At 39.4% G+C, this 15591-nt stretch overlaps 1 protein-coding gene across 3 annotated transcripts in view; it reads right to left on the reverse strand.

The window, feature by feature from the left end:
* LOC129763140 (twitchin) overlaps nt 1–15591 on the reverse strand; it is an 85161-nt gene that overhangs the window by 37941 nt on the left and 31629 nt on the right. For 2 of the 3 annotated variants that reach the window (XM_055761940.1, XM_055761939.1), the window contains exons 3-6: nt 12559–12721; nt 12344–12485; nt 11460–11595; nt 11056–11259 (exon numbers count right to left, since the gene is read on the reverse strand). In XM_055761940.1, the coding sequence (XP_055617915.1) occupies nt 11056–11259; nt 11460–11595; nt 12344–12485; nt 12559–12721 (645 nt within the window). The remainder of the gene's footprint in view (nt 1–11055; nt 11260–11459; nt 11596–12343; nt 12486–12558; nt 12722–15591) is intronic. The other variant, XM_055761941.1, reaches the window with a different exon arrangement.

A 15591-nucleotide genomic window follows, 5' to 3' on the forward strand; every position in this document is an offset into this window, starting at 1 on the left:
TGGGATTCTTCATATGGTTCTCCATACCAGCAGCTTTCAGCTGACCACAGAAATTTTGGACGACTAAACCATAGTTGACTAAACTCTCCAATTTATCAGCTTTGGGTGGTGGAGTTGATCGAACCTTTACTAGCATGGTGTTCACGATCAATTCCGGTCTTCCATACAAAGTGTAGAGTGTCGACAACACATTTGGCAACATTGACGGATGTAAAAGAAAACTTCTAACCGCTTCTAAAGCGGCACCTTTCAAACTGCGTCGAAGTCTCATCAGGTTCTTGGCATCGGAATATCCACACAGCTGAGTAGAATTATTGTAACTCGATATGAAAATAGGCCAATCACTGGAATCTCCTTGGAATATTGGTAGTTCTTTGGGAACCACATGTCGAGCAGCCAACTGCTGCGGGTTCGGAACACACATGGTAGGATTGTTTATGTTTGGACTTTGAATAGAGGAAACAATGGGTGCCTGGTAACTAGGGACTGTCGTAGAAAATACACGATTGTGCGAAGGGTGTTCATAAAACGATTCCCTCGCATTAATGGCAGCGGAAGACGGCTGAGTGGAACTTATGGCTGAAGGTAGTGGTAGGCTATTTATTATATTTGAGAAATTATACGGCATTGCCGTTGAATTGCATATAGTGCTCGATATGCACTGACCTGCATTTACTCGTGGATTTGATACCAGGCGGGGACCTACCTGAGCGTGTGATGAATTTACCCAGTCATACTCAGCTCCATAAACCCCGTATGAGTTCGCTTGAGAAAGGGGAAACATTTTCGATGGGTCCATCGATTGTTGCATCTGTGCCGATTGCACTAGCGACGGCTGCATCTGCGGTTGCTTTGACGGCTGCACCTGCGAAGAGTGCATCTGCGATGACCGCACCTGCGGAGGGTCCATCTGCGACGACTGCACCTGAGACGACCGCATCTTCAATGGGTTCATCTGCGATGACTGCACCAGAGACGTGACCATCTGAGACGAATGCACCTGCGAAGGGTGCATCTGCGACGGTTGAACCTGCGGAGGGTGCACCTGCGACGGTTGCACCTGCGGAGGGTGCATCTGCGTTGAATGCACCTGCGACGGCTGCATCTGCGTTGAATGCACCTGCGATGGCTGCACCTGAGGCGTGTGCATCTGAGACGAATGCACCTGCGAAGGGTGCATCTGCGACGGTTGCACCTGCGGAAGGTGCACCTGCGACGGCTGCACCTGAGACGGCTGCATCTGCGTTGACTGTACCTGCGACGGCTGCACCTGAGGCGTGTGCATCTGAAACGAACGCACCTGCGAAGGCTCCACCTGAGACGGCTGCATCTGCGATGGTTGCACCTGTAACGGTGACACATGAGACGGTAGCACCTGCGACGGCTGCACCTGAAACGGCTGCATCTGCAATGGGTGCATCTGCGATGGTTGCACCTGAGACGGCTGCACCTGCGTTGACTGCACCTGCGATGGCTGCACCTGAGGTGTGTGCATCTGAAACGAACGCACCTGGGAAGGCTGCACCTGAGACGGCTGCACCTGCGTTGATTGCACCTGTGACAGCTGCACATGAGACGGATCATGCGTCTGCGACGACTGCACCTGCGATGGTGGCACCAGCAACATCGATGGTGACGAGACTAGCGGCTTCGATCGAACAGAAACTGATTTCACGGGACGGAATGGTGTATATAATTCTTCACTGTTGGAAGTCATCGTGGTGACTTTTGTCGGCTGATGCATCTGTACTTGCATGCCCGTAAGAATTGCATCGTGGCTGCATTGCCGCTCGATATCGGTGTGTGTCGTTCTTGTATCCGACGGGAGGGCGATTGGGTCACTATTGCCGAGGACCGCTTCCGAGGTCAGATTTTGTTGAACGCTCAGCCATTGCTGCACCTTATTCACGCTGCGTTTGCTGGACCGACTGCTTCTCCTACTGCTAACATCTAAATCTTCCTCCAACATACTCTCCATTACCTGGAATATTCCAAATATTCCTCTTCCATGCTCTGTTTCTCTATCCTTTCTTTTTCCATTCGCTCTTTTTCCTCACGAATAGCTTGCTCCTGTAAGGCGCGTTCTTTTTCCCGAATCAGCTTTTCTGCATTGGATTGCTCTCGTAGCAACTTTTCCCGCAGGGACTTCTCCTCTTCCAGACGCTGTAGATCGAGGTGCATTTTCGTTGCTTTTGCACTCGCTGAGGTAGATTTACTCGACCGAGAGCTCGGCGGTGCGACTAGTGTAACCCCACGAAACGGAATGACTTTTGAAAAAATATAATTAGAGTATTGGAAACCCCATAAAAACAATCTTTATGTGTATTATGCATTCTGAATAACTGATTATAGTCTCATATTTGAAACCATAACCCATAATCAGGATTTCCATATGAAATTTACATTTTTACATTACATGCTCAGCAATATGGCAATATGACGATTGTGCTGGAGAATAAAGATGCAAGCGGTCATTTTATCAATTTACCCTTGAGGTTTAATTCAGTTAGAATCCGGAATCGCAGTTCATTTTATACCAGCGGCCGTAGTAGGCGTTTCTCAAATATTTTGACAGCTAATGGTTTGGAAACCCTGTATCTTTCGACGGTGAAAATTCCACGTTGATCCGTTTTGTCAGGTACTCAAATCACCAAATCGCTGAAGGTGGCTAAATCGACAGTATATAATGTACTAAAACGTTTTTGTGAACGTGTAAGTGTTGTTCTGAAAGATCAGAGGACAGATCTTAGTGGAACATACGATCGGAAGCTGAGGTTGAAGGTATTGAGATAGTTAACGCAAACTCTCTGTGGTCACCCGTGACAATGGGATCGATTACATTGAAAGAGATCTCAATCCTCCCAATTGCCGCCAATTCCGCCAAATCGAAAAACATTGAGCGATCGTGAAGCGGAATTGCGAAATTTATGCGAAAGTGACTCGGGATGCTGCAGACATGAAAAGATCGAAAAACAAAGCCTGCTTTGATGGAGAGTATCCGAAGAAAAGTATGAAAATTCATCAGAACTGTAATGGAATAATTTTTACAATATTTTTTTCAGATAAAACAATAAATTATCTATATTTTGATATGTTTTATATATTTTTTTGTACTTTTAACCAACCCCGAGATACAATTAGTTCTATGATTCCGGATTCTAAACGAATCGAGTTTTATTCAACAGTATGATCATGATAAAGGTTGGCTTCATGATCTAGTAGAACTTTTTCATCATTATTTACTTATCTTACCCAGACAGCAACACAAAAAAGTAATATAAGCTATGTTACTGAGTTCTTTTTTATGCTTCGATATAACGTACAATTCGATACAACGTACAATTTTAACGTAAAATGTACGTTATACCGAAGTTTCCCTGTATATGGTACCTGAAATGCAAATTTTTGTCTGCGAAACTTCAACAATGTTTTTTTGTGTGGTTTTCGAGGTTTCGGACCCCTTTTATGTTCATTTCGGACTTTTTCACATAGCATATCAAAATTTCAGGAACACTTGTTTTCCTCTTTTTCGATACATCCGATTTTTTTCCTGTTACATTCATTTTTTAAATAATCTATCTTTTGAACCACTTCATCAATTTTCGATCTTTTTGCAGTAAATGGCCAGAGATATGGAAAAAAGTAGTGGCTAGTGATGGCCAGCGTTTTGAAATATGTAGCATTTAATTTTATCATTCAAAAAAAATGTGTGTTTTCAGGATTTTTTTTTTCATGCCATTCAGCATAATGCAACATGAGGGGTGCCGCAATGCGCTCAAAGTTTTGATTTTTGGCCCTCGAAAATCTCCCATCAAACTGCATGAAACGTTGAGATTTATTGTTATCTTGATGTTTGTTTTTTTGTCAACAATTGACTCTTTGACTCTCGGTCATTTTTTCGTCTTTCGGTTAACTTAAAGACATTTTACCTTCTTTTTTTTTAAATTCCGATTTCATGTGCTCCCAAGGGATTATTTCTCGTCAGCAACACTATTAAATGAAGTTCGATTGGGTTAATATTTTGCATAGGTTTTTTATCACATTTCGCAGGAAGAAAGAAATCGGGATGGCCATTTTCATTGGCACCCTAAATCATACGTTTTACTTAGTATTCCGAAAAAACGACGAAGTTCCAGCGAGTCGATTTTTAACATAAAAAAAAATTCGAGATGACAGTAGAATTTGGCATTTCATGCAATTTAAAGACATTTAGCATTAAAATAGTTTTTTTTATGAAAATCCGATTTCATGTACCCCTTTGGAGATTTTCGAGAGTCAAAAAATTAAAACTTTAAGCACTTTGAGCACTTTAAGGCACCCCTAAATCATGTCCGATTAAAATGAAATTTTGCACAGGTAATTTTTTGGGGCCTATGAACAAAATATACATGGTCAATTCTCCGAATTCCAAAATATGTATAAGTAAGACTATTTTTTCTTTGCAAAATTCAATTTTATTATTCAGCATAATTGCCTTCGAGGGCGATATAGCGATTCTAGCGATCTTGTAACTTTTCGATACCATTTTTATAGTACATAGTAGAACTTTCAGTTTTTCCTCAAAATAAGGGTCAGTTCCAGTTATCACTTCATCATCGGTCTTAAATTTCTTGCCAGCGAGCATTCTCTTCAGGTCTACGAACAGAAAAGAGTAGCTGGGGTCAGATCTGGAGAATACGGTGGATGCGGAAGCAATTTGAAGCCCAATTCATGCAATTTTGCCATCGTTTTAATTATTTTGTGATTTTTCAATTTTTTTCACAATAACAAAAGTTGCTGCACTCTCAATGCTGTAACTCACGAACTAATCGACCGATTGCTGTCAAATTTTGACACGTATCCATTGAAAGATGGTGCTTTGTGATGGTCAAGTAGATTTTTGCAAGAGGCGCCAACCTTATCAACTTTTCAGCCGAACTTTTAAAACAAGAAAATTTATAAACGCTTGTCAAATATCTTCCGATTAATGAAATTTTATGATTTTAGGCTTGAGTTCAATGACGAATGCAAAAATGCGCATATATAAGCAATGCCATTTATCGAGATAAAATAAAGTTATAATGAAGAGTGCAGTGACCGACAAAAAGAAAAATCCACCCCCAATATTGGTGTCGTGGATGACCCAAAGATTTTCAAATCGGGACTCTGGAAGTTTAATGGGGGTCGATCGGAAGAATGCTTCGCCGTATATTTTGGATCGTTATCCTGTTGGATGGTGTAAATGCATCGACCCTTCCAGATTTTCGCAAATAATGCCGATACATCCTTCTGCCGTCATAATCTCATCGATTTGAGCCAAATTGCCCACGCCATACCATGAGAAACAACTTCAAATATAGTATTTTCAAATAGTCATACAGACATTGGGCGTTAATGGAAAAGCCCCTCTCAAAGTTGACGTTTCCATACGAGACAACAGATCATTTTTGTGATGGAAAAATCCACGATCCACTATCACCCTATCGCAATTTTTACTAAAAATGGTCCAAAAGTTAATTTTTTTAATCAAAGTGACAGAATTTATTGCTTTTGTTGCTAGCAACTAATTTAGGACATTATTTCAATGTTAAACCTACAAGTCTCGGCTGATACGCCCAAAGTTCGTTCATGTATGCAAAAGGTTTGCGAATCGTTTTCCAACCAATTTTTGATCGGTATCATTGATAAGAGGGCCATCATCACTTCTCTCATTCGTGTTGACGATGAGGTCCAATTAGTGAGGCGAAAAAATGAAGGCTTTCCCGAAATAAATCGCCCCAGTAAACAACATTAAGCGTAAGAACACACAGGACGGCTTTCCCGCGCGGATTTTGAAATGACAGTTCGCCGCGGGGGCTTGATAAGAGTAACAGTTCGGCTGAAAAGTTCATAAGATTGACTCGTCTAGTCTAAGGAAACACGTCTAGATGGCGCCTCTTGCAAAAATCCACTTGACTGTCACAAAGCACCATCTTTCAATGGATACGTGTCAAGATTTGACAGCAATCGGTCGATTAGTTCGTGAGTTACAGCATTGAGAGTGCCGCAACTTTTGTTATTGTGAAAAAAAAATTGAAAAATCACAAATCAATGAAAACGATGGCAAAATTGCATGAATTGGGCTTCGAATTGTTTCCGCATCCACCGTATCCACCACCGTTGAGGCCTATTTTGGAAAAAAAAAACTGAAGGAGTACTATAAAAATGGAATCGAAAAGTTGCAAATCGCTATTATCGCTGTATTGTTAAAATCGATAAATTGATAAAATGGTAAAATTACTGTTACTGTTTTACTGTTACCTTATAAACTTTTCAGTCGAACTGTAATAAAACGAACGAGATAAAACTAGGAGGTCCTATGCGGCCATCTTTTTGTAGCCAGCATAGAAAATCATGAGCATAGAAATCATAACCTCAAATTAAAAATGAAGTATTCCGCGCGATCCTACAACCGTGATTTTAATTGCAAATCGCCAAGAAAGCTTCCGGATGGGTATCAAAACATCGCTTGCCAAAGGTAACTATCCAACGTAATCAAATGTTGACCATATATGACTCGAAACATGAAACAATACGCCCCGAGCGCGAGCCCTGCGTTGTGCTGCCTATGCTCAATTTGTATTGGTTGGGATAGGGTTGCCAGAGCCCTGGATATAACACACATGGCGGGGCGGCTGTGTACGGTTCCAAAGTCAAGCCGGGTTCAGACGGTGCGAGCAAGCATACGAGTCGGTCTAGTCAGTTACTGCAGTGCAGCTACTCACACCGTGTGAACACATCATGCCAGTTATTGTCATGTGTGATCCGGCGTGCGAGCTACTTCAAAGTTTTTTGAATTTACTCGCACTCGCATGCTTCAAAACGTCAAAAACAGAATTTAGCGTTCGAATCAGGGATGCCAAATGTAAAGAAATGTCTCTATTTTTAAGATATTTGAAAATATGCGAAGATATTTATAGACTTGAAAATTATTGGAAAAACAAATAAAACCCTCATAGTTTCTTAACGAAATCATTGTTATTCTGTTTTGCACGCTGGCGGGGCACGCTTTCTTTTTGAGATAGTTTTCTGGAGAATGTCTAATATAGAATCATTATCAGGCACAATTTTCATTCAAAATTCACTCACAACTTGCGAAAAAAAGTAAGGTTCTAAGAAACAGCATACATATTCGATTTAAAAAAGTACATTTTCATTCATTATTTTAATTTTTGACGCGTGTGAATAAAATTTTAAAAAGTCTTCTAGACTATCATTTAAAGCATCACATACTTCCGGAATTATCTTAGCTATGGATGCTTTCGAGATTCTAAAAAATATCGACAACAATCTGAACAATATTCCAGAAGAAAGGCATATCAATGTCATTTATATTATCACTCTTGCAGGTACAGCATCCTTCATGAGTGTATCTTGGCGTTGTATTTGTGGAGCAATTAAATTCAACAGTTTTTCCACTTGTTCAGGTGTTATTCTCAACACTGCTCTGTAATCTCTATAAAATTGTGTAATGATACATTCAACTGAAAACCTAAGATGAAAACTACCAATAAAGAAGTCGATTTCGGACCAATCATTTGACAAATTCGGACCTGATTGCTGTTTCTGACTATTTGATGGACATTTGAAAAATCGCCTGGCATCCCAGGTAAACCCGTGCCGTAGTATCTAGTTTCTCGCCAGCAGCTCACACTATGTGAACGGACAAGGCGAGTCAACCAATTGTCAAGCGAGTCCACCGGGTCAGTAGCTGCTCATTGTCAAGTCAGCTACTAGCAACGTATAAATGGGCCTTCACTGTTGTACGATTCCACATTCGCAATAGTAATGCACCAGGCAAAAACGGATTGGCGCAGGGCGAGATAAAAATAGAAGGTGGGAAGATTCACGGGTTTTCGTTGTGTTAAACTTTGATTGTATTAGTTGCCAGGAAGATAGTAAATTCACATATCAGGCAATGTGTCAACGAATAACGTTGAAAGAGGACACACAAAAACTGATTACATATCTCCGAAAAATATTTTTCGCATTATAAAAAAACAGATTATGTCTCGTACTAAAATGTTTAATTTTTTCTTTGATTTCTTCTTATATCAGAAATAGTATTCTAATGTCTACTATGTTTGGACATCATGGAAGTTTATCTCTTGTCAGCAATTGTAATTACTTTTTTCACAATTAGGGTGCTGAAAACTTCATTCGTCTAAAACTAGGACGCAAGCGGAAAACTTTTCGTCTCAATCTAAGTCATACGGAGTCAATTAAATTTATTTTTCAAGTGCTTTTTACATGAAAAAACTAGCAATCTTTTTTCCCATACACTGTCAAATGTTTATCCGTCAAAGGAACAAAAGATTATGTATCTTTGACTTTGTTTATTTACGTTTTTGTTCGACGTAACGAGAAGTAAACTTGAACTAAAATTAAGTTTGGAACACCTCAATAATACTGATATTTCAGTTTCTGCTAAAATGTCAGTTGGGCTCTTATGATTTTGAACGCTGGCATTGATTTCAGAAAAAAAAACTAGTTCGTTCATTTCATCTGCTTATTTTCACTTTTAATAATAACACTTTTCCTATGTAGTGGACTATCATAAGAAAAGTAACATACATAAACAAAATCTGTGACGTCACAGATTTAAAAATCTTCCCACCTTTCATTTTCCATCTCGGGTGCAGGGTACGTTTATGACGTTTAACCACTTGTAACTTCAATCATGGTCTACAAGGCGCTTTGGAGATAATGGAAGAACTAAAGCTTGAAATTGGTCCAGAGGAACTTCTAATCAAAACTTTGAGAGCTTTGAGGCACTCCTAAATCATGTCCGATTTTGCACAGGTCATTATTTGGGCCAATATACAAATTGTACATGGTCGGTTATTCAAATTCGATAAAAATTTTTCCATACCTTCATTGCCTCTCAGGCTGTCCCAAAAGCTCGATTTTCGGTCAAAAATTTGTTTTCGAGATGACACCAGATCTCGATATTCCTGCATTTTTGAGTCATTTGGCATCGAAAAAAAATTTCGATTTTCCAAATTTCGTTTGCCCCCCCTTGGAAGATCCTCGAGGATGAAAAAATTAAAACATTGAGCGCTTTGAGGCACCCCTACATCATGTCCGATTGAGCTGAAACTTTGCACAGGTCATTTTTGGGCCAATAAACAAAATGTACATGGTCAGTTTTGACGTAGGACTACGTCTTTCATTAAGGGTGCCAAATCAGAAAACAGGCCACGTTTTTATGAAATAAAGTTAACGTTAATAACTATTTTTGCTGCGAACGGATTTAAACGATTTGCATACCAATCGAATTGGAAATTTTCTAACATTTGCTTGATATGCTATACATTACAATCCCATAGTCTGTATATGGTTTAAATTGATGAAAATTGGAAGCATTCCCATTTCCCCATACATTTGTTCTGTCCATCTGTGTGCTTCCCCGAGCTGTCAATAACGGGCAACTTATGTAGCCGCCAGAATAGGAACAACGAAGGGGGATAGCAAAAAGAGAATATTTGAGAAATGAACTCCATTCTAAGTAAGTAAACTGTCGCTAGCGTATTGCAGTATTGCATCTTCTCTGAGGAAAATTCTCAGAATCTTTCTGTGCCCGAAACAACAAAGGTCGCTTATTCTGCTCGTTTTGTGTTCTATGTTTCCCCTCGAGCTGTGAACGCTAGCGAATATTTCACATGAAGTGCATCTGGCTCTGTTCTGATACAACAAGCTCCTAGCTTTGTTGACGGTTTTGACCGAGAGTCGAGAAACGATTTTTCATAAACGGTCATTTTCGCGGTGTGTTATTTTTATCGCAACTGTATGCATCTGTTAGACGCGTGTTTGATGCTTGTTGAATGGCGATGCACGGAAGATGCCTCTCGTTAAATACACAGTACAATGCGTGCATTGATATAAAGAAACAAATTGCGACAGATGACCAATTAGTGTATTGTTCTCGCAAAGGCAAGAAAGGATCGTTGCTTCTCGAAATGATTCTACAAAACCAAGCAAGCCATTCAACCTATTCAGGGTCCCCGGAACATTTTACTACAGAGTTATTTATTAAATGTCGACATATTCGCAAATAATATAATAATGAAAAAAGATTTCGTAGTACTAAGTCCTAAGCGGTCGTGTCTCGAATACAACCCCTCAATTGTTTTGAAATTTGACATGACCATTTTCGCTGCCACCCTAACCTACACACACCAAGATAGAAATATGTACGTAAAATATTGAAATATTGAAAGTTTTAGCTTTTAAATAATGTGTATCCCATTGATATGCATTGATTTTTTACTAAGTTACAGCATGTCAAAAATCATCTGAAATTTTCAACTTCGCACTCTGTTTCTTGACTATTTCTTGAATATAAAATTAGGGTAGAGTAGACCGTCAAAAATCTTTTAGGGCCGACAATCTCAAGCGTACAAATTCTCAAAAACTCACAAAACATGGTCACTCTTTCTCGTTCTCACATTGAAATGCCAAACTTCCTTCTCCAAAGCATCCCTGCACTTGTGAACAATATATTAAATCGTTAACATCCCTACTTTGAGGGTGCTATTACTAATGCACACAAAGAAAGAGCTGACGCAACACTCTTCACCTTCAAATAGAGTAGTAAAAAAATGGCTTTGTTCATGGTTTAGTAAATATGAACAAAATACGAGATATGGCTTAAGAAATTCTTTGGTTATGGATTAACGGAAGCCCCAGAGATATCAAAAGGGAGTGTTAGCGATAAGTCAGCTAAAAATAGGTGAATTAAGATTTATGGACCTTAATCGTACATAAATAAAATAATAAAACAAGGTGATACCATTCGTTTTTTTTTTTTTTGGATACAAAGAGATTTTTGTTCGTGAAAGGCAACCACCCTATGAAACTAGGTTCTAACAGGGTAAACTAAGGTTCCCCTGATGCGTGGCAAATGCACGATGTCTTCACAATAAAACCACTACCTATTGACAACCATCTCAATCAATTATCACCATCAATCGGTCCTGCATATATGCCCTGTCTAATCATTCTAACTCTGCGGCATTTCCGGGAAAAAAAACTTACATCAGCTTCGCGCTCGAATCAAAGTTCAAGTTTATGATTGCCGACGAATCGCCATGCTTGTTTTTCGCCAGGACGCTGTACACGCCCCGGTCTAACTGCTTAACATCCTTGATGGTAAATCGTATCAGGTGGCAGTGATTTTGATCTTCTTCAACCTCACTGTGAAACCTGCCGCTTAACTGAATTTCCTTCTTTTCGTGGAACCTAATTTGGCAAACGCAAACAACGTAGTTGCGTCAACCGGAAAGGATAACGTTGAGGAAGATGGGAACACGTTAGACAGTGTTTGCTCTGGACTATTGGATTAGAAAATTCACGCAAAACGCGATTCTGCGCCATTTTCGTGTGACTAAGTGGATGTGAATGGTTGCAAAAAAAAAATAGGATCAAATAAGACAACTTGCCATGTGTATGTTGGTTTCGGATCACCGATACATCTACACTCAAATATAATATTCTTGCCGTCATCCGATTGCCGTGGTATAGGTCGCTCTGTGAAGGCTGGTTTAAAACCATCCGCTGGTACCGGAACTTCCTCACCTAGAGCCGGGGGGAAATATGCGGGAAAGCAATACTTGTGGTTTAAATCGGTCTCTCACACGGGTCGTGTTATTTTGTACGGAATTGTTTGATTCGCATTTAGTGTGTGTGTGCATCAAGATATCTCAATACATTTATTTTTCGAAATTCAAAAGAGCGCTTTGTCTGCTTAGGGTAGGGCCAACATCGTGGAGATCTCCGTTGTTGAGACTTTTGTTTCTCTGATTGGAGAGAAGCATTCATTTTCAATTCATAGATCGTTTTTTGTTGGTATTTTTATCTCCCTACCTACCTATAGTTATATTTTTTGAAGCGACTTTAGTTTCATATTTTTGTTTATACAACAATTCTGCCGATATTGTTGTTACGATAGCAATTACAACAATGAATGATGCTTTTTCACAGACAAGGGGAAATGAACTGGTGAAAAAGAGAACGGGGATGTGGATATGTACAAATTAGAAGAACAGGCAAGCGTTAACATATGGAACGGTTTTGTTAATGATTTTTTTCAATCCATCGGGGTTACGAACATTCTCTGGGACCAAATAATGTTCTACCAATCTGAGGAAATGTTTCTAAGCCAAGAGAAAATGAAGTACAAATGAAGTGCAGATGATTCAGGAAATTATTGTTCGTGACAAGAAGGAGAGTATACTAACAACACAAACATTGAAATCGGGAGATTTTGTGGGAATGAAATTTACAACACAAAAATTTAGCTTCAATTGCCCGTAGTTATACTCACTGTCGAAGTTCAAACTAATTGTTGCGCTCGATTCGCCCAGTTCGTTCTTAGCCGTCACCTTGTACTTGCCCGAATCCTCAAACGTAACATTGTCCACTTCCAGCGTCGCGAAGTAATGCTTGCCATCGTTTTGTACTTTGAACTGTAAACAAAGTTATGACGTATGTGCTTGATTAGGATCGATATCACCGGTACTGTCACAAGTGGGACCCTACCTTATGCCTTGGTGTGTTGTCGATCACTTTGCTATTGTGTGACCATCTGATCTGTGGCTTGGGATCTGCCTGAATCTGACACTCGAAGATCAGCCGCTTGCCATCGTTCTCTTGCTGGATGGAGGGCTTCTTGATGAACGTTGGCGCAAGGCCGTCAATTTGTCTGCGAATCAAATATGATAGTTATCAGTGAGGTGTTCGTCGCACGCTTCGACATATTGTGTGTACACATGCCTTACGTACTAAGCACAGATAGGGACGAATGACTTTCGGGTTAAAGTCCCTTAAAAACAAGAACAGAACTAAGCACAGTCCGAGACGTATCCATTTAAAAAATGGACTTATTTCGGATGGCGATGAAGAAAAAAAAACTAAAGGTATAATTCAATGGATCAAATTTTCCTTGTTGAGCCTTCTAAATAATGAATCGACGCACTGCCAGGCAGCCTTACGACAGTTAATCGGAACCTTAGTCATGATTGATGGAAAGATAAATGTCAGCACGATCTTTAGATCACCCGTGGCCTTGGAGGTCAGCTGCGTCTCTGTTTGACCACAAAACTATTGAAGTAGATCCTCCGTTTGTGGTTCGCACAGAAATTTTCTATTGGTTGAAATTTTCTATCGTTTTGTTTTGGGAGGATTGGTGGACTTCGGTACAACGCACAAAGCGTTGAGTCGTAAACAAAAATTCATTTTACAGTTTTATAAACAAGTATTGGCGAGCTAGATAAATTATCACAACTACTAATAAAAGTAGCTAAGCTGCCAATATTTGGAGAGATTGTTGAATGGGATGTATTTAGTGAAATTTCAAACTGGTTGTAATTCGCTTCGTTTTTAAAAGTAAGATTTGACTTTTAAAAACGAATCGAATTACAACCAGTTTGAAATTTGCCATCAAATCAATTGAAATGGAATGCAATCAAGTAGAGGATATTTTAATGAAAAAGTGGCTTGGTTTTAATATTACTCTTGAGAAACAGGGAAGTTGAATTTGCAAAGAAATGAAAGAATGATGACATCAAATTTCAAACTCTAAACATCGTTTTCAAATAAACTTCCACCGACTTCCGCTCATACATAATGATTGCTTACCAAGTCTGTATGCCCCGAAACAAGCAAAAAATAAGATCATCCCGCAAAACATATCGTCTTAGGAGACATTAGCAATGGCGGACATTTTGGAACTGGTTAACTCAACAGTTAATGGTATTGTTGAAACCTTGCACATAACTAAGCCTACAAAAGCGGAATTGATCTGTAAATGGGGCATGGACGCAGTTCTGGACACAGTACTTACAAAGTTTTCAAATGAAAATAAAACAAATGAATTCTTGCCCATCAAACTAATTAATGCTGAAACCTTGTGACTAAATTCCCATCCAGGATCTACACATTTCTGCAGACCTATCATGCTTATGTTCGCAAAAGAGGATGCAAACCTTATTTGAAAGAACAGTCTGGAGTAGAGTCACTCATCAGTGAAATGCTGCCTTACGAAAAATCAGCCCGCGGTATTGTTGCGCAGGTAACATTCGAGTTTCGGTTCACCATGCTCGATGGGAAATCATGTAACACGCTATCTCACGAGGAAGCAGCGGCTAAGTGCCATATCTGTGGAGCCGCTCCTAAGGAGATGAACCGCTCTAACGTCCACGAGAAGCTAGAGAATTCCAGAAACATCGGGTTCGATCTATTGTATTTGCATCGCTGGATCAAATCTTTTAAATGCTTGTTGCATATAGCTTACAGGCTTGTCTTATTAATTTCAAATTTGAGTAGAAATTTATCCGATATTTTATTTTTAGACTACCATTCAAAACATGGAAAATTTGGTGCATTGTATTATATTTTGTATTTTTTTTTATCGTCAACTGAAATAAGCCCATTTTTTCAAGCATACGTCTAGAGTCACCGCTGGCAACCCTTCTTAACGAAAAATTGCATAACGACTGGTAAAAACTGTCACCAAGACAGTAAATCAATAAATGTAATCATTACATGATCCCGTTTCGATTAATCGCATATTGACTCCAAAAACCGCGCTACAGAGGCCGTACGAATTTGTTTCCATTGAATTTCAAATAGATTGATCGAGGCAAACTATTGGTTCGCTTCGATTGATGGCGCAGCAGCTATTAGATTAATAGTCGGTATTTGATTTATCGAATAGTCAGTATTCGTCCGTATTCGATTAATCGAATACTGACTAATGGCTTTCAGGGGGTCTCCGTAGCCACATTGGTTGCGCGTTCGCTTAGTAAGCGATCGATCGTGAGTTCAAAACTCAGGGCCCCCATTGACCATCTTTGTATTGTTACAGAATAACTACGTCCACGCAACAATCATCAGCGATGGAGATCGATCCACGGTCGAAATAAGATCGATTCATCCATACAACTGCTCTGCTCTGCAGAAATATCGGGCTGCTGTTCTATAAATAACTCAACAATGGATCAACGACTGTCTCCGCTGTCCAGTCTTTACTGTGGATAATGGAAGAACAGATAGAAAACTCTTTCGCCTAAATGGCTACTGTGTAAATATGTACCATTTGCAATGGTATAGAAGGGAATATTCTAACGCCGAAAAATGGCAACTGTGTAATGTGCTAATTATAGATATGATAAATATGTGACATGTACACGATTAAAATTCGGCTCTGTTACAGCTAAAATGCTAATGAGCCTAAAATAAACAAAAGGGATAAAAAAAAATAATGGCTTTCACACCGACTACAAAAAACCAATAACACCAATGACAATAAAAGACTAATAGACACAAAACGAATTACTAGACTGATAAATCTCGGCTCTGTTGATGACTCATTGATTGCGCAGTAACCGTTCAATTAATTAATCGATTGATCGAAGCGTGATCACTAATTACAATTCGCTATAATCAGTGCAGGTTTATCGTTCTGGAAAGAATTATTTTGATGTCGTATAGGTTATAGAAGTATAGAAGTAGAAATTAGAGATTTTATTTCAGTGTAAACGACTTTTTTTAGCTTGAAACACATTGCCCTCA

This window comes from Toxorhynchites rutilus, chromosome 1, assembly GCF_029784135.1.
Source record: "Toxorhynchites rutilus septentrionalis strain SRP chromosome 1, ASM2978413v1, whole genome shotgun sequence".
Lineage (NCBI taxonomy): Eukaryota > Metazoa > Arthropoda > Insecta > Diptera > Culicidae > Toxorhynchites > Toxorhynchites rutilus.